Source organism: Corvus cornix, chromosome 5, assembly GCF_000738735.6.
Source record: "Corvus cornix cornix isolate S_Up_H32 chromosome 5, ASM73873v5, whole genome shotgun sequence".
In the NCBI taxonomy this organism is placed as follows: Eukaryota; Metazoa; Chordata; class Aves; order Passeriformes; family Corvidae; genus Corvus; species Corvus cornix.
The window spans coordinates 33954855-33979443 of NC_046335.1; the positions used below are offsets into that span (position 1 = coordinate 33954855).

Below are 24589 nucleotides of genomic sequence, written 5' to 3' on the forward strand. Positions count from 1 at the left end.
CAGTAACTTGGCTCTATAAAGGGTGTCAGCCTTGAAGCCTTGTATGTGCACAAGTCATGTGGGCAATGTTAAGAATCTCTAGTACGCTATTTCAAAAGTGATAAATGAATCTACCTATAGAGAGATTCCAACACCAGATCCTATCCTGTCCTCCTGTTAGTCAGTATCCAGTCACTTACATATCATAACTGGTTTCCAGTTCACATTTTCTTGCTTCCATACAGATATACCTTCAAATAGATTTGTGATCATGTCAGAAAGATTATATGAAGTGAACAACAGCAACAACAATTAAACGAAACTGCAAAGTAAGCCAGAAAAAGGTTTGATTTTATTAGGAATGGTACATTTAAATACATGTAAGACTTTGGGATTAATTTACATATTTTTTCCAAAAATGTTTCCCTTCTTTAACGATACAGAAGTTAAAAAAAAAAAAAATCTAATCCCAAATTGTAAGAACGACAGTATTTGCAGTGGAAATTTCTATTAATCAAAACAACTGTGCATTCCAGAGATTTTGACTACACTTTTCCTGGGATTTTTTTTTTGCTGCTCTCATTACTAAAATAACCTTCCTTTCCATCAAGACTATTGCTAGTCATACACATGTTATTCAGTATCACACTTTTGGGTATGAAAGCTATGTCACTTTATTATAAACATCAAAAACATGGACATGCATATTGACATTTCTGTGCAGTTTTATGAAGTCACCTGTCAAATAAGGCCTATACATACAATACCACATACTAGTGAATTACTGTAAAATTATTATAATGGATTCCCAATAATCCTGACATCTGGATGGTATGTCTCATTTTAACAGAAAATTCCAGCTTTCATTACTGCTTAACACTGTATTAATTCACTATCCAAGTGAGCAACATTCAACTAACCAATGTGTATTCCTGAAAGTCTTTTGCAAATTAAGCATATTGTCAAGGTCATGTAAAGCTGGAACTTAAACAGCCTGTTAAGCCAAGCAATGGGGAAAAGGGGGAACTCTAAACTAATTTTATCTGGTCCATTCATTCTCGCACAGAAAAGTAGCCACAGAACCGTAAAGGAATAAAATCTCTACTTCCTGTTCTCGGACTTAATACCAAGGACAAAAGCTAACATAGTATTTTGGAAGTCAAAGGCCTTGGAGGTGGAGGGGAAAGTAGGGGCAAGAGGGGGAGAAAGCAGCGTATTGTCTCATCCCATTACCTCAGCATTATGTGTACATAATATATCTATGATAGAAATGTTTACTAATAGCAGGGAAAAAAATAAAAAAGACTTCCCACTCCAGACTTCACTGAAAGAAGAAAGCTGACAGCCAGCCCCTCCTCACAGAGATGGCCTATTTGATGACAGGCACTTTGGCAATGTAAGAGGAGGTCACCCTTTCATCATGTTAACTCTTCCCCTCCCAGTTCTCATACATAATTTGTCTCAAGTCTTCAAGAAACTTGAATCAAATTAAATTCATTAATACATCTCTCAGAGCAGGTTAACTACGGCTATGAGCAGAGCTCGACCTAGAACGAGATTTTCTTTTAGAAGAAGAGGGGGAAGGGGAAGAAGCTATCAAGCTGGAGCGGTGGCTTTTGTGGGAGTAACTCTTTTTAGGAGTACGACTGCGAGAACGAGAGCGGGATCGAGAGCGAGATCGGGAGCGAGAGCGAGACCTGGATCTGGACCTGGACCTTGACCTGGACCTGGACCGGCTGTCCGATCTGGAAGATCCTGTAGACCTGGACCTGCTGCGAGATCTTGAGTAACTCCTTGATCGAGATCTGCTTCTGGAGAAACATAATTAAAAGCTGTAGTCTCACCTCTTACTAAATTTAAAACAATCAGTAAAATTCTCAACTACTTTGTATGCATAGCACATCCATCGGAACATCTGAAAGTGCTATTCACAGCATTCAGTTATTTCACAGTGCTGCTAGATTCCTGTTATGCTCCATCATGACACTATCTTCTTAGGTCAAGGCTATCAGGAACTTCTGGCCTTGACATTCTCTGCTAGTGTGGCAAAATATGAACTGCCTAATAAAAGATGCCTCTCCTCCCAGCTCCTGCCAGGAGGAGAGAAACCAATTTTTAAGCAGGGTAGTTTCTATCAAAGAAGAACTCTTTTTCAGCATACACCCTGCCTTGAAATATCATTTAATTTATGAAGAAAAACACAGAAATTAAACTCCATACCTGTGGTATTTATTCTCTCTAGAAACACCATGCAAGTTAGTAAGAGTTTCTTTCAAGATGCTAAGAAAGTCTCTAAAGGTGTGATCACCAGCACACTTAAAGGCCTTAGAGTTTTAACACCTTCACTAGTAATGCATCCTTTATTTCATGGAAAGAAATGGATTTATTTTTAAGAGAGACAATGAAAGAGCTGAAGTCAGTATGTTTTTTTAATGACTAAACAGCAGAACTGCTTAGGAATAATGCAAGCAAGCTAACTGATTTTCTTTTATTTTCATTAACAAGCTGTCTTCCACAACTATTTGAGAAACATTTCACAGGACTGTGAAACAGCTTTCCTTTCAATTATTTTTCAATTATTCATTTTTTAATACCAAAATTCGTGTTTTTAAAAAGTTCTTTCTTTAAAAAAATCCTTACTCTCATCCAAAACTCTTCTATTTACCTTGTTTCAGCAGTTAGTTCTTATCTTAATCTGTTTACATTGCTAGAAAGTTATCTGTGCAGTGATATTTAAATTGGGGCCAAAAAACTAGATAATCAAACTTTGGCATCAATGCTACCCAAATCCAGGCCCTCAGCAGAATTTTATCATGTCAGGTGACATACCTATGCCTTCTGTGGTCTTCAGTCAGTTTAATTCTGCGTCCATTCAGCTCAGTGCCATCCAACTTTTCCAGTGCACTCTTCATGTCACTGTAAGATGCAAACTCCACAACCCTGTTCACCATCATGAAAAAAAGGAAGTTTCAGAGAAACAAAAAAAGTAAGGAGAGCAAGACTGGCCCTTTTTAATCTGTTGCTTCACAGCTTGTTTTATCTTCTGAAAGCTAGTTTTTAACGTGGTTAACAGTAAAATACAACACTTAACAGTCCTAGCCATCCCTACCTTTCACACCTTCTTGAACATTACCAGAACTGCCATCTGCAAGGAGATGGAGAAAATGCAGGAAGCTACAAACCTGCATCAGCTGAGGAAATATCTTTCAGGCCTCCACTAAATTGCATTCCAAAGTTGTCCATGAAACAAAGTAAGTTTGCAGACTCTTCTGCCCTATTTAAGCATTCTAACAGTGAACAGAAAAATCCAGTCTGTGGTTTTTAAAATTTGAACTCAAAAAAAGGTCTTAGTTGTGCTGGTTTGCAACAGCCCTACAGCAGTTTTGCCAGCACAAAGACTCAGTTTGTACTTCCTTCTCTCCTGCTTTGTTGTGCAGGACCTTTGTAGACTGCAAAATTAAGAATGGAGAGTGGGCAGGTAGGTATTCCCCATGGAAGTTGGTTATGTTCTTTTCCCATGACTCTGACTGTTGAACCAGTGTAAAGCAGCCATAGACAGGAGGTGTTTTAGTCTCAGGACTCAGATCATAAATGATTATATAAAAATAAGTTAAAGACAGCAGGATTTAACATTTGGAAGGAATTCTCCCTTCCTTTTCTGCTTCCACACATTGTTTTCGTGATAGAGAATAGAGACTGAGTTCAATACTGATCTCCCGCTTATTGACAGTTTGTGTTTTGGATTGTTTGGTTCTTGAACTGGAGAAATTTCAGCATCTAAGCCACACCACAGATTTATATTTAATTTCTTCTGTATTACAAGAAAAATCATGCCCGTAATAGTTTCAGCTATCACACCGATTTAGACACAAAACGAACTCACCCTTCATTCCTGTTGTTTCTGTGTGCATCCACATAGGTGACCTCCCCTGCCTTTCTCATGACATCTTTCAAGTCCTACAGCAAAAGTTAACATTTTAGTCTTGAACAGGACACAAATCAGTCAGGTAGCAGAATACTGCCCTAAAACTTTCTCTGCTAAAACTGCTTAATGCTTTTCAATCTATATATATAAAAATATATCATTTAGAAAAAAGTGTCTGAAACAGCTTATTTAATAGCAGCTGCATATAAAAAAGATCCATCATTTTACAGCTACAGTGAATAAAACACTGCTTTTAAGATAATCCTGCATCCTGAAACCAGCTGTTATGAAAACACAATGCAATACTTAAAATACCAACATGTTCACTGAAATCAGAATTATAGGAGAGAAGCGCAGTAGTATTAAATGCAGATTTTCATAACTAACACCCCAGTTAAATGACAATCCAATAAATGTAGACAAATTCAACCTTTATGCTCACCTCCCCCAGCTTCAAAGCAAAATTAAAAGCAAAAAGGTACAATTACAATGTAATTAAAAATTTTATGAAGGAAATTTTTCTAAGTTTCGTTTGAGTATCCGTCACGCTACAGTGTCACATCAATAAACATCCTTGTCTTAAACTTAACAGAGGCTAAATGTGGACACAGTAAAATTACTTGCTTAGCAATAGGAGAAAGCACAAACAAATAATGCAAAAGGTCACTAAAAAGCTAAACATCTAAGTTAAGGCAGCACTTTTACCCAACCGTATCTGGTATTTTATAATCCCAGACTACTTACCGCAACACGCCACAAGTGGCAGGTGATATAAGAAGGTACCTTAAGCAAAGAGTTGCTTGTCCAATACCTAGCTGGCCAAGAGGAACTCTCTTACATGAGAAAGGCAGTGATGGCTCATAGCAATATGCTTCACGGAGGTACCAGAGGCCCTGAAAGCACTGGACATAGTCTCCAGTCTCCAGAAGTGGCTAAAGAACCCGAGGATGATCTGTGCTAGCCAATCGAGATCAAACCCAGGCAAACCAAGATCTAGACTGCCAAAAAACAGGAGTGTCATAGGAACCAAAAGGAAAATTCAGAACAGGCCAAACCCTAGAATTTCAGCCACTAGAAAACCCCCAAATCTTTGGTTCTTTTTCCTCCACACAAGAAAAGTGGTTAACCAAATCAAGGTTGTTAGAAGAGGTTCAAAGTGCACTTGGTTAGAAATACGCTTAAGGAACAAAAGACTACAAAACAAAAAGCCAAGAAAAAACTTTAGAACATTTGCCACAGAATATCAGAAAGCTTAGTTTTATGTAGTATTTTAATTAAAATTCTATAGTTTTATGTTAAAAACTGGCATATGCAAAGTAGTAGATATTTTCCTTGTTTTTAATATAAAGAAACCCTAATAGCAAATGAAAATTGGTCCCTATAGTACCATTAAAAACAATACTTCAAATTCAGTTTCCCTCAATTTAGAGATGATGGACAAAATTTTGTCTCTGCTCGAGTCAATGAGAATTTAACTAGACCAGGACTGGTAAATCAAAAGGAAGTTAGAAAATAATAATCTACATAATTATTTCCTAAATCAGTAACTTTAGGCTTTAAGATTGAGGCTCCCACAGTCTTGCAACACTATATGTGGAATCCTAAGAAACATCAACATGAAATATCACTTAATCATTGTAATCACAATGACAACGTGACTAAGATGCCAACATTATTGCTTGAAAGAGAGGAAGTGTGCATGTGCTATAAAAGCTCAACATTACTAGAGGAATGTTTAAAGTTACCTGGTTTTACTACCTAACCAGTGGAACAATCAAGTTTTATCTTAAGTTTACTGTTCTGGTTCACCTTAAATAGCACGAGAAAACCCTGCTGTCCTTAGCAGCAAAGAGAAATAAGGTGTAGGACAACCATAAATAGGAAAAACACATTAAACAATACATCTTGATGTAACACAGACCTATTCTCAACTGCTTGAAAATTTGATGCTGAAAAACTAATGGGGGTGGGTTGGAAAGCTCTGAACACGCAGAAATATATGTTTGCTAAAAAAAAGGAGAGTTCTGACAGTTTGTCTACTACTTAGAGATGAGATTATCTATTAACAATATAGTCAACAATTTGAGGAAACTTTTCCAAATACAAATTTTTGTGGCTTTTTCTATGTTTAAATATCCCAACACAATACCTTCTAAGGGAGATAGATGTTCTCAATATATGGGGTTCCACACCAAAGATTAAATTATGTGTGTAAGTTTAAAAGCAAGGTTCCATATTGAGTGTGCTTCCTAGCAGGGATTAGAAGGGAAGAATAATGCCACTACTGTTAATGCATTAGCCATTTTAATGTGTTGTGTAAGTAGCATAGTTAGAAGTTAAAACACTACAGTTAGTATCAAAGCAGTACAACTCCAAAAGTAAATGCAGCTTGCATATGGTTGTTACCTTCAAATGATGTCTATTTAGGCAGGTATCAAAAAGTCTCTTATGCTAATTTATCGTATATTTAAGAGACATTAAAACATTTAATTAAAATACTAAAAGATTCACCAGTATGAAATCTGAATTGGGTGGGCTTCAGATTAAAATGTAAGTACACATAAAGCCATTATAAATATTCACAAGTAAAAGAAAGTTACAAAAATGTTAATTTTTTCTTCAAGTTAAGCATTTAACACTAAACAACATTATAGGATTTCTTTTCCTTAGCACTCCATTAGCTTACTTCTCTGGTCCCTACTGTCGTTTCCAAGTGACAATCTCTTCATATATGTAACTGTGTAGCATACCCAGAAGATATTTAGATTAAATCCACTTGATCATCACATCAACTCAGCTGGGTTTTTTTAGTTATTCAATAATTAACACAACTGTACAACTGCGAACCCTTTGAACCTGTCATGCAGAAGATAAACAAACTGAGTTCAACCGTTTATCTGCATGGATTGCACCCAACTCTTATGAAACACATCAGCAGAGCTCCAAGCAAGTCAAGAAGCCTCCTCGTGGGGAAGTAGCTCCAAGACCGAGGCTTTGAACATTCAGCATGTTCTCCTGCATCTTTCAGTACATTGATTTAAGTCTCTTTATTCAAAGAATATAAAGGTTAGTGAAAAAGACTGAACTCCACTATTCACTCACCTTTTGGAAATAGCATCTGTTGCTATGTCCTTAAAAAGTGAACTTTCTATACACTGTGTACCATACGGAACACAACTAAAAGAATTGATTATATGACTATTCTTGAAAGCCAGCTAAATACTAGCAAAACATTAGCAAGAGGTGAAAAAACAAACAAAAAGGAAAGGTGGTAAGAAAGCTTCAAATTACATGTAATGAAAGTTTGGATTTTAAAAAAAAATACCTACAGTAAGCATACTTGACACAGAAGCTCTCTTAAAATTCCCTCTATTACTGATGTATTACCAGAATTCTCAATCATGCATCGTGTCACAAAAATATTTTGCAAAACATAAGAAAAGACTGTAAATTTTAATCAAAACAAAGGCATGCACTTCCAGGTGTAACAATACAAAAGGATGACACAGTTTGAATGAATGCAATGTTTCAATATTTTAGAAACAATCTAGAGTCTTCCGAAGTTTTATCAGTTGGCAAACAGAAGTAAGAAAGAATCAGTTCCCAACTACAAAATCTACTTATAGAACCATTTGCACAGCTATGAAACAAAACACTTCTGGTAAGTGCTTCATTGCTAATTTTTAGCAATCCCTGAAGCTTTTTTCTTATTTTTTTGTTCACATGAAATATTTATGATGGCTTTATTAAGAAATCAGGCTGAAAGCAGTCTACTTACGGAGTAGTAAAATAAGGTGTAGAAAAAGAAGATAAGATTCTAACTCACCTGCCAGCTGATACGGGATGAAAGGTTTTCAACAATGATCCTGTGTTCAGTACGAACAGGAGGCCCATACCGGCTGGAAGAATTCAAAGAGGGGAAAAAAAAAAAAAAAGAAAAAATTCTCCAGCATAAAGAATTCAAAATTTAAGAAATCTGACATTTTCTACAGTTTGCTGAAAGATTTAAGTAATTTCCTTATTGCTGGACTTCAGACTTGATTCTCCCTAGTCAAGAGTATATTTAAGACTCCGCTAGAAGAAGTAAGCTGTTAAAAGGGGATTAAGAAGGATTTTGACGAAGCCTTTTTACCAAGGCTGTCAACACAGCTGTCATTTTTTTCTAGATACACTAGGTAAATGTCTGGTAAAATGAAAATAATGTACAGAGATTTAGTTTAATTTTGGTATTTGACCTTCTTGGCTCACATATGGTTTCTGGGAATATTCAGAGAAAGGACAATTTTTTTCTATCTTTCGCTTTTTTAGTTGGTAGCATTCTGCTTCATGTCAGGGAGCTAGAAGACACAATTTAAAGGCACCTTAGTTCACACTTCTGAATTCCAAATCACTTGTTAATTTTATAAATGCCACTGTGACCTGCATTAGACATTTTTTGGGGTAGAAATATTTCTATCTCAGTAAAATGAGAGCTAAACAACTGATTGCCATGAAATAACCATGGCAGTTTACAGCTCCTGAATGAAAGCTGAAGTTTGCCACTTAACCAAAAATGAAAGACCCTCTCAAAAATTAAAATGTGGCTTGAAAATGTTCATACAGGAGAGGGAGACACCTGGAAAGAATATTACCCATGCAAGTAATTTCTGTTCCCCATCCTAGCCATTCTGAATAGAAAGGGATTTGAGAATTATGGAAAAAGGATGCCAATTTTTTGGTAAGTAATGCAGGATTCTAACAACGGCACTACTTCGTATTGCTAAAAAAAAAGATTGGAAAATCAAGAGCACTGACCTTTGAGAAAATGATTCTCATCTTCTCCCACAGAAACATGGTTCTAAATTGTGTGTATTGATTTATACACTGAAGCACAGTCAATTTCATTTCAGTGCATACCTCAAAGTGTCCAATCTTTTTCAGAACATCCAGATCTTCCAGATATTTAAATGGAGGTCCCAGAGTCACAAATGAGTCTGATTTTTCCATTATTGCAAACCACAGTCTCTTCCTGTCTAGCACTGGCAGTCTGACATCACGAACACGACTACAGCGTCAGATGCCCACGACCTTCAATCAAACTTGCTACTTTTAAAGTCCACTTTTAGCATGGACCTTGGACCAGTTATACTGTGTCAAGGCTACTGCCATTAAAGAAAAAATAATCTAATTAGTATGCTTGCATACGCAAATTAGATGTTCCAAACAGTGGTTGGAAACTGCCAGCAATTCTGACTTTGTAACAAATGTGAAGGTTTATGTCCCTTGTATCTTCATCTTCCAAACTCTACTGTACATAGGCAACAGCTATGAATGTTTCTACAGAATAAATTATTCCACACATACTTCCTTCACACAGGTAGATATAAAGCACAAAGATGTAATGTAATGTGTAGTTGTCTGGCAGAATATACGCAAATCTGCAGAACTTTCACTGGCTCTAATCACTGAAAGTGAACAACTCCACAAATACTGTGTGTCCTCTAGAGGTATTCTAGAGATGAGCTGTGTCCTGATTTTCACATTCCATCACAGGAGAGAGACTCCCTTAGCAAGCCACCTGCTTGGTCAGCAAACTTAAGTCAACTGGTATTTACTAAAACATGCAGAAGGGTTTATCTTGTGCCCTAGCACTGCTCCTTTTCTAGGCTGTGCTGAAACAAGCATTTTGATAACCATAAAACTGGAAATGTGTAAACTTGGTTAGACAGTAAATACCTTGAATTATTGCTCTACAATAATTCTACTTAGCATGTAAGCTCAGTTTGGTGACAAAAACCACAGTAGAGAAGCTCTGCATTTTTCTTGATTTAGTGTTAAAATCAGCCAATCCAACTGCAGCAATACTCCTTCACATCATTTACATGACAGTAGGAAGCAAGACCAGCATAGTGCCTACACCATGGCAAAGGCACATTTCATAATAGGTTTGTGAAGTCTTCAAGACAGTTAAACTGCTTTAAAATCCACACTCTCCTCAGCCGGAGAAGGCAAGTAATAGTAATGAACCTGCAGTGTTTGAGAACATAGAACTTCTTTTGTGAAGCTATACAAGGAAACCGAGCTGGATCCCTAAATCACAAAAAGAAAAGAGTATTTCACTCCAGTTCTTCAGTTACTGGAAGAGGAAAAGGACAGAGAGCCCAGACCACCTACCTAGATCCACTCTGCGACTGGTAGTAACTGAACCGTTGTGAGAATCTTCCCCTTCCTCTTCGGGCTCGAGCATGTTCAATTGTGACCCTTATGACAGAAAAAAAACAAAACAAAACAAGCACATAAAAAAATAAAACAACATACTTTAAGTATTTGACATTGACTTAAATCTTTCACAACTGGAAGCAAATGTGCACAAACAAGAATTATCTTGCCCTTGCAAGCAATGATTTATAACACAACCACTGGCATTTCTTAAAGAGCCAGACCAGCGTTCTTTCTCATTCACCTCCCTCAGATTTTCATTAAAATTGTCACAAGTCTGTAATTCAGACTGAAACACTTAAATTTGCTCAACCAGAGCCCAGGAGTAATCACAGAGAGAAAAGAGTACTAAAATCACTAACAACAACCTAATGACCTAAACCCCAGCTTCCACAATCACAATAAAAATTACTGCAACGTACAATGACTATAGTCCACATTGCTGCAGACTGAAGGGCAACAATCCAACGAGTAACAGGCTATCATCAGCTTATTTTCTGGCCAACAGACAGATAAGTTCAATTCACTCTTACTAATATTCCAAATGACAAGATCCTGAGTTAGCTTTGAAAGAGAACTAAGTGGAAGTAGAGAAAACAGTCAGCCCTGCTCCAAACCACTCATCCAGTCCCAAACTAATCCTTTGCCTTAAACAAGACTGGAACCCAATGATGTCTTTAAAGTTATGGAAGGTATATCCCATCACAGAACCACAAGAAACGCCACAAGATAATGCACTGCATTTTGATGCAAAGCACTTTTTCTATTCTTAAGGGAAATTATGGTATCACACTTACCTTTCATCACACAGCTCTTTACCATTTAGTTCATAAATTGCATCATCAGCATCCCTGTGGTCTTCGAATTCCTAGAAAGAAAATAGGAATAAAAAAGTATTTTCCCTCACAGTATACGCAAATACTAATAAACATGCTTTCTTTATAAATTTTACATTTCTACATGAAGTATCACCAAGAACTCTGAATAAGGAAGCTGATTCCTAGTACATTTATGATTGAAATGCCAACATGTTCCTATTCATAATCATTTCTTCTCCCTCCACCCCACAAATTCCTTTTGCCTCCCCAATTGTTTCAGTAGAATTATTTGCAGGATCTGTATTGAATAAACTAAATGACCTGGTTTACTACAGAAATATCTAAAATACTTTTGGGGAGAGGTAGGGGAAATTACTTCAAGGCATACAATTTAAAACACAGCCCCACATACAGGAAAATGCAATATAACAGGATGAGCTGATCAAATGCAGGAGTCATGCACTCCCGAAACTCTCTTAAGATTAAATTCTTACTGAACTGGCAAAGAAAGGGTAAACCAGAAAAAAGAGCCCTCCTGGGTTTTTTTCTGAGTGAATTCAGTTCACTAGCTGGGCAAAAAGGTGCCCATGTAAGAAGAGTATGAAACAGAAGCCCTTCTTCAGCACTGGCCACCTGCGGGTCCAGATCAGCTGTAACAAGCATAATTCCATTTACTGTTGCAATGGAATCTGTCACTTCACTTTTGGAAGAAATGCTGCTTTAGTCAGCCCAAGTAGCCTCTGCCCACTATCCAGCCCACTGGTTCTTGGCAAAGCTGCTTCTACAGCTCTGCAGGAAACTAGGTCAAGAAATCTACCCAGATGAAAAACAGCACACTTTGTGCAGGCGGTGGGGTGAAAAAGGCACTGTTATTTTTCAACCAGATCAGCTTCCCAGGTTAGGTACATTGTATGCGGCTGAACAACTGCAGCAATACCATGAGAGGCAAGGGAACAAAGGAAAGAAATAAAGCAGAGAGAACAAGCAGGTGGATAGGGACTGCTGGAAGCAACAGTGCAGATGGGAGAGAAAAAATTGTGGAACTGCAGCTTGCAAGAAATTAACAACAGAGAAGAAGCTTCTCAAGTTGAAGAAACTGTTTGTGTAACTATGAACTGCTTTTCAGAAGCAATACTGGCTTAAGCAATCTTCCCCCTTCTGCACTGAAATCTGTTTCACTACCAAATGAAACATCACATGTTTGCATGATGATGCAAAGCATATCTTAAAAAAAATTATTTAGGTCCAGCATTTGGCAACTCCAAGTCCCATTATGTCAACTATTCTATTTCTATAACTATTTCTAACAAACTGAACATCTGCAAGTCTACCTAGCTTTACACTCTGAAAACACTATTCCCTGAAATCTACAACATTTAAGTAAATATAATTAGTTTGAAAGATTAAGCAATGATTTCAATCAAGCACAACAAAACATGCTTTTAACACTATAACAGTGTTCACTTGGTTTTGTAATGTTTTATAAATACAGGTCTTAAAAAACAGAAAATAAAGATGAACTGACAGCACATGGCAAGCGAAGTGCCATGAAGGATAATGCCATTCCATGTGTTTATAAATGACATGCATGACATGCTCAAGCACAGCCTCACCAATTCTGTGTCTGACACCAAAGTTGGAGGAGAAATAGATAACCAGAATGAAAAAACAAAAAGACCTTGATAGGCTGAAAGATTAGGCAAACAGGAATCACGAGTCTTAACAAAAGATAAACATGAAGTGCTGCATGTGGCATAAGACAATCCTAAGCAGCAGAATGCACTGGGGGCTGAGTGGCTGGAGTGTAAGGGGAAAAGGACATGGAAATGAAAAGGACATGGAAATCCTTGTGAAGAGTCAGCTAAGCATGAGTCAGCAGCATGGCCTTGCTACAATGAAAGCAAATCGCATCCTGGGCTGCATCACTAGGAGTACAATCAGCAGACCAAGGGGTGCTATTATTCCACCCTACTTGGCATTTGTTAGGCCACACCTGGAACACGGTGTTCAGTTTTGGTCCCTCCAGCTCATAAAAGAATTGAAAAATTGGAGTGAGACTAGCAGAAGGCCACCAAAACTCATGAGAGGGTTGGATAACAAAGAAAGGTTGAGAGAGCTGTGTTTGTTCAGCCTGAAGAAAAGGAAGCTCCAAAGGAATCCGGCCAGAGTCTTCCAAAACCTAGAACAATTACACAAACAATGGAAGTGATTTCTGATATGGGTGCACAATGATGGGATGACAAGTATGGGAGGGAAAGTTGTTCAGCTATGAAGAAAAGAATTTTATCCGGAGAACAATTAAATCTTTTAGATAAAGTTATGAGACAATTATTCAAGGTTATTAATGATCTTTGAAAAGAAAATGGTTCCACCTAGGAACTAGAGAAGAGGAGGAAGGATTGACTGACTCGATTACAAGAGTTGAACAGAAGTTGCTCCTGAATGAGTCAACAGCCCTGCCCAGGAAGAGGAACAGTCAAGGAAAGGAGATTGAGAAATAGCAGCAACTGGAAAGAGCATGCTAAATAAACTCACGTCTAGATCAGCCATTTACCTCCAGACTTTTAAGAAACAGATAGCTACCTACTGGTAGTCAACAAAAAGCAGCTCATAATGCAGGGTAATCAGGAACCACCATGTGCAGGAAGTTAAGGAGCAATACTCATATGAAACTAAAATAGGCAAAGCCTGTTCTTTTGTTCTTTTCCAGTAACTTCACTCAAGGGATTGATCTTGGCAAAAAGAGCGGCATGTAAGACTGCCATAGTGCGAGGGCAGTATCAGCCTTTCAAGTCTGAACTAAGTGCTGCAGAACAGCTAATTCTCAATTCTCATGAGATAATAGTTAAACACAGGCTGATCTTGAGTCAATTTGTGAACCCGTAAAGCCGCAAAATTTGGACATTTAGGAGCACAGAGCTCTAGAAAGCAGCAGCAGGTAACTGAGATACAATGAACTATTTCATTTAATAGTCCGACAGACATATGCGCCCTATAAACGTGTACTGGTGGTGAGTATGTCAAACTTTAGCTGCACGAGAATTCAAAGCTGTGCTGCTTGAATCCACCAGTCAGCACCTATTACATCTGTAGGCCAACTACTCTGCTTTTATGTCACGCCATTATTTAAGAAATATGACCAAGCAGACTAGAAGGGGTGAGAGGGGAGCTTAAGTGGTTCTGTATAAACTTTTCTTCCAGGTCAAGACTGCAAATTTTGTACTGCCATAAACAGGATACTTATACGGTCTTCAGAAATGAGGGATAAATTTTAAACCTACAAAAGAATGTGAACAAACAATGTATTTAATGTAGCTAGAATACCACCAAGATTTTGAGCAAAATGTGGCCAAAACTGTAATCCAAAATTCTGAAAAGCATTCTGAAATGTGTATTAATAATTTCCATTTCCCACTATAACTACTATTCTCTTACACATCTTCCCTTCCTTGACATCATCCTAGCAAGGTTAGCACCTGCAAGCAAGAGCAAGGAAAACAAGGCTATTACTTACCACAAACCCAAAACCATTTTTTAGATGGATTTCTCGTATGCGACCATATCCTTTGAAGAATTTCTCTACATCCCGTTCACGAGCACGTGAGCTCAAGTGTCCAACAAAGACACGGCAGCCACTCATCTTAAGGTTGATGCTAAAAAAGAAAACAGCACTGTTCATCAGATTAACAAACTTAAAATAGGGTGATCAAGATCTTTTACATCTCAGAAATCTTGGTTAAATAGGATTTGATTTTACTGTCCTCTAGGTATACACATTAAAAGCCTGATTCTCTACAGCCAGAAAAGTGATAAATCCTGTCTTGCTGACTTCTAGCAGAACCTACAAAGAGCTTCCAGTTTTGTACTTTTTAATCATGAAACTTAAAACCCCAGCTCTGTAACTCTGAAGATTTTACTGGGCTAGCAGCTACTGAAAAAAAAAAGAACAAAACTCATATGCTAATTATTGGAATAACAACAAAAACATAAAACATTCTCTAAACTTTTACTTTCACCTAGAAAAATCTCTGCGATAAAATTTTATTAGCACACAAAAGATGAATGGTAGCCATCAAATTATTTCGATTTCCAGTAGGCATAAATATAACTTATTTTAAGAGTCTATCACATTTGGAAGAAAAATTTTGCATTATGAGATTTCAAAAATGGCAAGAATAAAAAAGGATATTTGGGGCATTAAAATTTTCAAAGCTATTTACTGATCCAGGATATATAATTTGAGATATTCTATATAAAACTCTATTTTTTACCTTAAGGTGTTACCTTTTCAGTTTATGTGGTTTAAAAATTTTTAAGATCTTGTAACTGGAAAATATTAATTATTCGGCTCACTCAGCGAGCTTACTGTCATAGAAAAAAACAAAGAATTCAAGCCCTAAGGAATGGAAATATGACGTGATCTTCCACTACAATACTGGGCTCTAAAGAAGCAGAGGAAACAGACAACATATCGCGTTAGCTGTAAAAATAATTCCAGTCAGTTTGGATGCACTATTTTGAATTAATGTGATTTACCTTCTCTGTTAACTAACGCCCTTTAGACTTCTATTAAATACTTTCTTTACTCAGACTTACTGTGCCATCAGAGAAGTGCCAGAATTTTGGAAGCCTGAGTACTGGGCTTTTTATGGGGCGAGGGGTTGAACTGTGACAGCACTTACTTTGACTGGCCTCAGCCATGCCCGAACCTCGGAAGAGCCTACGCTGCCCTTTGTAGCCATTCTCTTCTTTGTGCTCACACGTGCATTTTGATGCCCACACAGAAATCCAGTTCAGGGGGCTGGTTCAGCTCCCTCGCGGAGTGCCCAGTCTTCCAACACATGGTTTCTCTGGCGCACCCTTACCACGCAAACACAGGCCAGGCCATCAGTGGGTATTAAAGGAAAGGCAGGCCCTTGTAGAGGAAGGACACCCTTACGTAACTGTATGCTTTAGAACACGGCAAGAGCAGCCACTTCGGCAACAGCGCTCATTTTGGGAACAACAAAGATTTGAAAGATTAAAACGACTGCGTAACTGCTGTTCGGTATTTTTAGTTCTAGGAAAATCAGGTAGGGAGAAGAATCACCGAAGGAAATGAACACGGGGTGGGTGGACCTGACCACCACTGAAACTCTCAAATATAGGGCGAAAGACGTACGAACAACCCATCCACGCGTCATTTACTCATAATCAGGGAGCACAATGGATGCGAGATCTGTATTGACACCTGCGAGGCGCGGAGCTTCACACGTCGCTCCTACTACACTGAAACCGAGTTCGCTCGCTGGCCACTCAGAAAATGCAGAAAAACCCTCGGGAAGCAAGGGCCCGCAGCAAGCGGCCATCTCCTCCTCCCTCCTTTCGAGCAGCCAAGAGGAACCGGGGCTGCGCCAGGCCTGCGGCCTGCCCAAGACAGCCGGGCCCCCGCCGCCATCGCGGCGCCGGCCCACGCACGGCGCCGGCCCCTTCGGCTCTTCGAAGCTTTGCGCTCGCCTCCAATCCGCGACGGCTCCTCCCGGCCATCCCGCCGGGATCAGCCCTCCCTCCTCGGGGCAGCGATGGAGCGCGCCTCCACCCCACCCCCCCCCCGCCCCCCCCGGCCGCGGCCCCGCCGAGCGCCCGAGCCTGCGGCGCCAGCGCGGCCTCCGCCCGCGGCTCCCCTGCCTGGGCCCGTCCCCGCCCCGCCGCAGGGTACGGCCGCCAGAACCCCGCCGGTGGCTCCCCGCACCCGCCCCGGCCCCCCCGCCGTGGAGGGGCGGCTACGCACCGTCGCGGAGCGGCGAGTCCTGCGGGCCGTGAGGGAACCGCTCTGCGGCCGCGGCGACAATGGCTGCCGGCTGCTCCACCGACCGACCGCCGCGCGACCACCGCGCCTGCGCGCAGCCACCCGCACCGCCCCGCCCGCAGCGCGCCGCGCGGTACGACGGGAGATGTAGGCGCGGCGGGCAATGGCGGGGAGCTTAGCGATCATCCCGCTCCAAGCCCCCGCCACGGGCAGGGACACTTCCCGCCCCACCAGGCTGCTCAGAGCCCCGTCCGGCCTGGCCTTGGACACTGCCAGGGATGGGGTATCCACAGCTTCCCTGGGCAGCCTGTTCATGCTGAACTGCCTGTGACTTTTTGACTAAGACATGGCAAAACAGATGGGTCACAATTCTGCTTAACAAGTGGAGGAGAAAAGTCACGCGTCCAGAGAATTCATCTGAAGTGCTGCACTCGGCAACTCAGTTCTGCCAACAGAAGTGTGCTGCGGCCAGGCCCTTCCTGCCATCTTCTCCTCTTCGGCACACAGATTTACACCGCTTTGGATAACGCCGCAATACTGTTATTAATCGCTGACACCAGGGGGATATCTTGGCTGTGGAAAAGTAACTAGTGAAGAACCAGGCCTGTATGGCAAAAGCTCTTTTTCCATGAATAAACAGCACACTACTTTCCTGCTTTATCAGTGTGAGATATACTCACTTTACGGACTTTTTACAGTGTAATTAATGACAATTTACAGTATGATGACCAATATAAAAATTATTCTCTGTTTCTTCAGCATAGCATAGCTTGTTAAGTCTTCACTGTCCCAAAGCTTAAAATATAACTACAGTTTGGTTTGCCCATTTTCTCCCCTTGTCTGACAGCATCATGTCTGGATTTCCTGTTTTAACTTGGAGTAAATATGTAAGTTACATTTATGACATTTTATGTTAGATTCAGGCATCATTCAAATTTATTGCCCTCTAATCATTCTTTAGGATAGAGATAACCTATACATTCAACATCCATATAATAAACAGAATCTTTTAGGTTGGAAGTGACGCCTTGAGATCATCTGGTTTAATCTCCCAAGGTTGCCCAGAAGCATGACCAGACAGCTTTTTAGTATATGGAGGCTCCACAACCTCTCTGGACAACCTGACTTGGTGTTTGACCACCCTTAGAGTAGAAAAAAAATGTTTTCTTGTGTTCAGATGAAATATCATGGGTTTCAGTTGTCCGTGGATGCTACTGAGAAGAGTCTGGCACCCTCCTCTTCATTCCCTCTGATCAGGTATTGATACAGATTCAGCCTTCTCCAGGCTGAACAATCCCAGCTCTCTTGGCCTCTCCTTATATAAGGGGTGCTCCAGTCTCACAGTCTTTGTGGTGATGTGCTTCAGTAAGTCCATGTCTCTTTTGTGGCCATAACACTCCAGATGTGGCCTCACCAGTGCTGTGTAGAGGGGCAGGATCACCTCCCTTGACCCTCCAGTGATGCTCTGGCTAATGCAGCCCAGGATGCTGACTTTTGCCACAAGGCAGCTGATGTGAACTCTTACTTGGCAAGAAAATGGAGAAATGTGAGAACAGAACACAGCTAGCTGTGGTTAAAAAAGAACATGTGGGTAGCTGTAGCTGGTGCAAGTATGTCTTACAACTTTGAATACAATGTTTAGTTGTAAGGCTGCTTTACTTCTTTAATTGATTAGAGAATCCAGGACACTCAAAATGGCAATGCTGTGACTTTTTGTGCAAATTCTGTGTAGGTGGCAGAGCTGGACTATTACAGGAGCAGCAGTAGAGTCTCTGTGTGACTGTGTGCTTGAACTGCTGTGTTAAGAAGCTCAGAAGCAGAAAAAAGCTCCTTAGGTGGCAGCCTTGGAATGGTATGGTTGTAATAGGGATTGGAGTTACTGGCAATAATGAAGATAAGTCATACTAGAAGCCCAATTAAAGCTTTTTCGGTTTTATCCTGCTTCTCTTCAGCCTCTGGGATCATGTCAGCAGGGAAGAATGTGGCTGTGTGTCTGGAACACAGCTCCAGCCGCTCTGATAGTGCCTGAGCCAGGCTGGGGTCCTGCTTTCCCTTTCTTGGTTCTGGACACTCTGCATGGGTGCTAAAAGGCATGAAATATATCATTAGGAGAATCTGCAGCATTGCCTCTCGCATGTGGATAGTGTTTCTGGAAGCTATCACGCGCAAAATCAACTTCAGTAAAAACACTGTGTTTTAGTTCCCTCATTTTGCTTGCACAAAAAGATTGGTCTCTCAGAAGCACATCTGAAAGCCCACTGGGAACTGTTAGTGTTCTGACTGCACATCTACAAACGTAAACAAACACTTTATCTGGAATCAGAATACTAAAAAACCACAGTCTGTTTATTGCCGGGGTAAATTAACTGCTTTCTCACTTCCCTGAAGAAGAAATTTTATTTTCTCTGTCCTAGAAAGCAGAATGCTGTGGCTCAGCACCAGAGATTAAAAGTTATGTCCTCTTCATTAAGGAGAGAAATTCTTCATTAAAGTGATGGTGATGATGAAGATGTTTGAATGTGCTTAATAATAAAAGTATAAAATGCTTTCTTAACTCTGCAGATTAAAGTAGTCCTTATTTTTAGGCAAATCTGTACAATGAAAGCCACAGGGTCATACAAAAAAGCCACAGCAGCAATTAAGATACTAGGGGGTGGTATGGGAAAAGGTTTTAACTTGTCGTAGGATGACTGCAGCACTCAGACTGGAAGGTGACAGAGCTGGGCCCAGTTCATTGCTCCACCATGAACCTTCCTGAGGACCCCAGGCAAGTCACCTCTGGCTGGAGACAGTAACCACTCATTTGCCTTCTCTGCAGTACCTAACAGGTGCCAGCCATCCAGAAAGAATCCAATCCAAGACCTAAAGCTAGGTCTTGTACAGGACATGTGGGAACCAAAAATGCTAGCAAATGAGTGAGGGGCTGCTAGGAAGCACCGGTGGGAGGTGTAGGTCTGAACATCCTGCCCCTGCTCAACACAAATGCACCTGCCTGCAGCTGGGAAAACAGAGCCTTCTTCCACCCAGGATCCAAAGGATGATCTTGTCTCCCAGAGGAGTGCCAACTTCTGTTTGTAACGAGGACTAACCAGGGCTTGTTCTTTCCTTTGGCTGCCAAAACATATGTTCAGACCAACAGCTACATTTTGTAAAATGGCTTATCATTTAAAATAGCCATTACTCTGGAAGCTTAGGTTTGCTGTCTTCCTCAGATTGAAGATTCAGTCTCCAATCCACCAGAGTGTCTTAACCACAGTGTGAGCCTGTGGTGCTGGAGGAGGGAAGCTCCTCTCATTCAAATTCTGCCACTATGGAGCAGATAGCTGAGGGAGAGCAAGTGTAAGGAGGGGCCTAGTGGTTGGGGTGCTGAGAGAGGCATGCTAGGGCCTGTTTCCCATCCTAAGGGTCTTTATCCTGTGACTGTTTAATAGAAAATACCTAAAAAACACCTCTGTCAGGGACAGAAATGCAGCATTCTTTCTGCAAACTCATTGCCTAAACCATGAGGATATGGGCACACACACTCTCCTATTGCTTGAGTGCTTAATTATTACAGGGAGAGAGTGAGGCTGAGGAGATGCTCCCTGGCCCAGCCTATTAGGTTCCTGCTGGTTAAGGTGTAGGGCTAGGAGGTGTGCATCCTGAGGAGGGATGAGGTGTTGAGCTTGTGTTACTCTCCTCATGTGAAGATACTTTAGGCAATTAGGCTTTTATGGAACAAATGGGTGGCAAACCCACCTTGAAACTTTGCAAAGCAGCCAGTCCTGCTGGTTTGTACTGCTCTATTTACACTGGGTGAGATTTGTGGCCCCTGGTGATGTGGGATGTTTGCAAGGGGGGGTGCTTGGGCCCTGAAGGGGACTGTCCCACAGGCCCAGGTGTTCAGTAGTTTCAATCTCCCACTCCAGACATGCCCCAAAGCAGAAACAGAGGTGTGCAGAGAAGGTTTAGATGCAACAGGGAAAAGCCTAGTGAGCAATACCTCCAGACCTGAGCACCAGCTGAACAGAGACTGTTTGGATTGCAATTGTAAATAAAGGCTTCATATTTTTCTACCTTCTAGTGACATCTAGCCCTTTTTCCTGCATGTGCCTTCTTTATCTGCACAGTGGGAGTAACACTACAGGTTTCCTGCAGCAGTAATGAGAGATCGTGCTTTTGCAGACAGTCTGAGGGTCCGTGTCACTGAGGCATGATGATAACTAGAGGTCCTCAATATTCTGCTTGAATGTCAGCTAGGCCACCAGGATGTGAACGACTGACTAATAGAAAGGGGGTGGTGTAAAGAGACTTGCTGAGAAGAGGTAAGACAGTGACAGGAGGTAGTGCAGTTTCTGCCAACATCTTTTTGTGCATGTATGTCCCAGAAGTCAAAGCAGAGAACTAAACTGAGACCCCATTTCCTGGCTGTTGCATGGTATTCAAAGATGGGAAGAATCTATTTTAATATCTTATTGGTGAGATCTAGTCTATAGTAGCTCTGAGCCCTCAGAATATAGAAAAGATTATATTTCTCCTTTTATTTTCAGTGGGTTTAAATTGGTGAGATTTAAATCTATCTGAAATAGCCTTAGAGCATCCCTCCCTGTATAAGATGCAATCATCCAACTTTATCCTTAGCAATGCCTGACTTCTCTAGTGACTGCAGCACTTAGCACATTTTCTCAGTGCCTGCTGGGGAATGTTCTGATTACCTGTTTGCATCAGGATATGCCCTAGACTTAGTTAATCTATGTTTACTATGCTAAGACTTTCCCAGCAGCTTAGCGCTAATGCAACGGATTTTAAGGGCTTGCACAGTAGCAACGCTTTCAGTAGCCAGAGTCACCTCAAAGGTTTAATGAATTCAACAGGATTAAGGATTTTTTCATACTTGGGTGGAAAAAGGGGTGGAAAAAGTCTGTCCTACCTCAGTATCTGTAGTGCAAGTAATGTTGTACAAATAATCTTCTTGTTATGGTATGAAAATTATACCTGCATTCTGTTTTCTTAAAAAAGTCATTTTAGTTCAAGCTGTTCCTTTTCACAGCCATTACAAAACCCCAACCTCTCTACTCCTCACCTTCTCCTTTATTTCCCTGATAAAACCACTCAGATTTGTCTGGATGGAATCTCCATGGATATATGAATACTTCTTTGAAACCAAGTTCATTCAAGGTTGCAGAACAGTTTCCTTTCATTGTCTTCTGAGACTCCTGGCTCTGCTCCTGCACTCTGCTCCAAACCAGATGACATGCAACAGTCACAAGATAGATTTGAGAGGCTTTGGGAAATGTGGTTGACATTCTGGCAGGCAAGACAAGACCCATGTCGTTTGAGCACTGAAGTGTTTTCTGCCCCTGTACTGTCAGACAGTCAGGCTGAATAAGGCAGGTTATTGAGATCTCAGCAGCCAAACATATCAACAGTCATGGAAGAATTGGAAGATTTCTTGGTTAATTTCTTCAAAAAGTATTATTTCCATACCTGAAATAGTGAGTATGGGAGACTGACAGAAATGGTTTACCCCTGAATGGAAGGAGTGAGCTTGAAGTGGATTATCCACTTTTTCCGTTCCTGGCAGACGAAGGGGCAGTCGCCAAAGGGGCAGCTGCAAACGGCTGCTTCCAGAGATGAATTTCATCAAGGCTGATGCCTGGACTTGGCTAAAGAATGGCATGTTAGCTGCAAAACCATGAGCCTAATACCAAAAGCTGTTTTCACATTTCAGCATACGAATGGCCCCAGACTGTTAGGCCACACAATTGCAAGGTAAATCTTGTGCTGCAAATGAGGATGGCCAATGTCTGGCAGCATCCTAGCACTCCTCCGTGTGTGAGGTGGGAATGGGGAGGCTTTATGTACAGCCCAGAGGGAAAGACCACATCACGTAAGCTCTAGCCAGTTTCTCAGAGGCCATGCCACCCAAGAAGAAACATGCCAGTATATTTTAGGCACACCTATTGTCAATATTTTAAACTCTATTCAAGTATTCAGAAGCATAGGCAAGGGCTTTCTGTTCCTGTTGACATCTCAACTTCACCAAAGCAGTGCTGGGGTGCCAACTTCCGCGAGGCTGGAGCCCACACGTTATCACCAATCTGTGGTGTCAGCAGGGATGAGCCACCTGCTGTCATAAAACTAGGAATACCAACACCTAGCTGGGGTTTTGTGTGAAACCTGGTCACACATTGCAATGCTGCCACAGCTCAGTAAAAGACTTTTATGAAGACTTCTGAAATCTCCAAGCATGGACTTGCAGAGTCCTGTCACCATGATCATTCAACATAGTTTGGTTTCATTTTCAGAGTGGTAGCAGACCTGGGCCCAAAGCGATGGCCCAAGGTGCAGCTACAGTCTTTTCCACCCCTTTTTCAAAATAACAGGAATCTTTTCTCCAGACAGTGGTCACTTAATAGCCCAAAAGATATTCCCATTCTCCCCCACTCCAGTTTTATTGTTTAAATAAATAAAAAAATATTAAAATATCATTACATCTTCTGGGAGCAGGGGTACAACCTACAGAGATCTCAAATTTTTTGACAGTGCAAATGTCCTTTCTCAGGTGCAGCAAAGCAAGGACAGGGCAGCTACTGTGGAAGAGGAAAGAGGGTTACCAAAGCAAGGGCAATGGATATTCAGAGGCAGACTTCAATAAAGATTATCTGCTCTAGTCATCCTCTCTGCTGTTTTAGCTTTCAAACAGATAACCTATGCTACGTACTTTAAAACATGGCAGTGGAAATCAGCATACCGTACCTTTGAAGAGGACAGTCCCGTTTGCAGCAACACAGTAGTGACATAGCTGAAAATGAGCTTGCAAGTGGATTAAATACTTATGTGGCTCCAAGTCCTACATTACTGACAATTCATATCAACCCCTCCAGGCTTCTCAGTATCATGGGTTTCAACACAGGAAACTCGGCTTCAGCTCAACTCCAGCCCTCATTAACAACACAATTACAGCTAAGTTACACAAACTGTCACCTTTGAAGACAAAGCATGGTGAGTGTAGCCTGGCCTTGTCCATGTATGAAGCTAAATGCATTTATTCACATGCCCCCTTGTAAACTCATTATTCAGCCTTCACTCATTCATGCATTCAGGAGAATGCAGGTCTTGGTGTCTCCTGGAAAGAAGTGTGGTAGCAGACATTAGCATCCCCTCTCCCAATACAGTAGGCAGATACTGTCACACTGGGACACATCACAACTTGCTGCTCTGATTTTTATTGTGTCCTGCTGAAGGTCAGGAATAAACCAGAAAGCTGTGCAATACCTTCCTCAGGACTCAGCTCTGCCCTGGGGAAGAGAGGACGATGTTACCAAGGAGCTCCTTGTGAATCTGTCCACAAATTCACCATTCCTGCAGTCATTACTTCAAAATAAAATCTGCCTTTAGGATTAGAGACAGAGGTATATGCTTATACCTATAAAACACTTACTTGAAACACGTCACAAAGCAGTAATGTTATTTTGCTCCTAACCCTGTGTTTCCTAAAGTTGTGGGAGGGCAGGAAATGCACCTGTAGTATGAGATGGCTGGAAGGATTAGCTGCTCCCCCCTTTGCTAATTTCTAGACACATGCATGCGTGTGTTATTTTATGACACAATAAAAGTCCCAAAGGAGTTGTCCTGAAGGCTGGTTTCTTTTGTATGTCCAATAGAAAGATGACCTCTGGAGGAATCTCTGATGTCAGGAGATGTGGTATCAAAATTAGTCAGATATTCAGTGCTGAGCATGGAACAGTGGATGGATGTTTCATGGATGGTTTAAGATATGACGGTTTTTTGTACAGCTCTACTAACTAATTCTGTGCTGGTTTTTAAGGAATAACAAGAATACTGCTTCTAAAGATAGGGATGTATTGAGGTTTTAAAGTGGTCATAAAGCTGTGAAAA

General features: G+C 40.9%; 1 protein-coding gene across 1 annotated transcript; it reads right to left on the reverse strand.

Moving 5' to 3' along the window:
• Positions 1–309: 309 nt before the first annotated feature.
• Positions 310–16800, reverse strand: LOC104683729 (serine/arginine-rich splicing factor 5-like). The gene is made up of 8 exons (XM_039552140.1): positions 16691–16800; positions 14435–14573; positions 10900–10970; positions 10058–10144; positions 7731–7803; positions 3863–3936; positions 2809–2919; positions 310–1790 (listed from the first exon to the last, which is right to left on the reverse strand). Exons 2-8 carry the CDS (start codon positions 14558–14560, stop codon positions 1499–1501), a joined length of 834 nt encoding a protein of 277 aa, XP_039408074.1. The 5' UTR covers positions 14561–14573; positions 16691–16800; the 3' UTR covers positions 310–1498.
• Positions 16801–24589: the final 7789 nt, after the last annotated feature.

What these genes read in the sequence shown, in the direction of transcription:
- LOC104683729 (XM_039552140.1), bottom strand. Translation starts at nt 14,560, where the DNA reads ATGAGTGGCTGCCGTGTCTTTGTTGGACACTTGAGCTCACGTGCTCGT. An exon ending in AAAGAGCTGTGTGATGAAAG is followed by an intron (nt 10,145 to 10,899) that starts GTAAGTGTGATA and finishes TTCTGTCATAAG; the next exon opens with GGTCACAATTGAACATGCTC. An exon ending in CATCCCGTATCAGCTGGCAG is followed by an intron (nt 3,937 to 7,730) that starts GTGAGTTAGAAT and finishes CTTTTGCTGTAG; the next exon opens with GACTTGAAAGATGTCATGAG.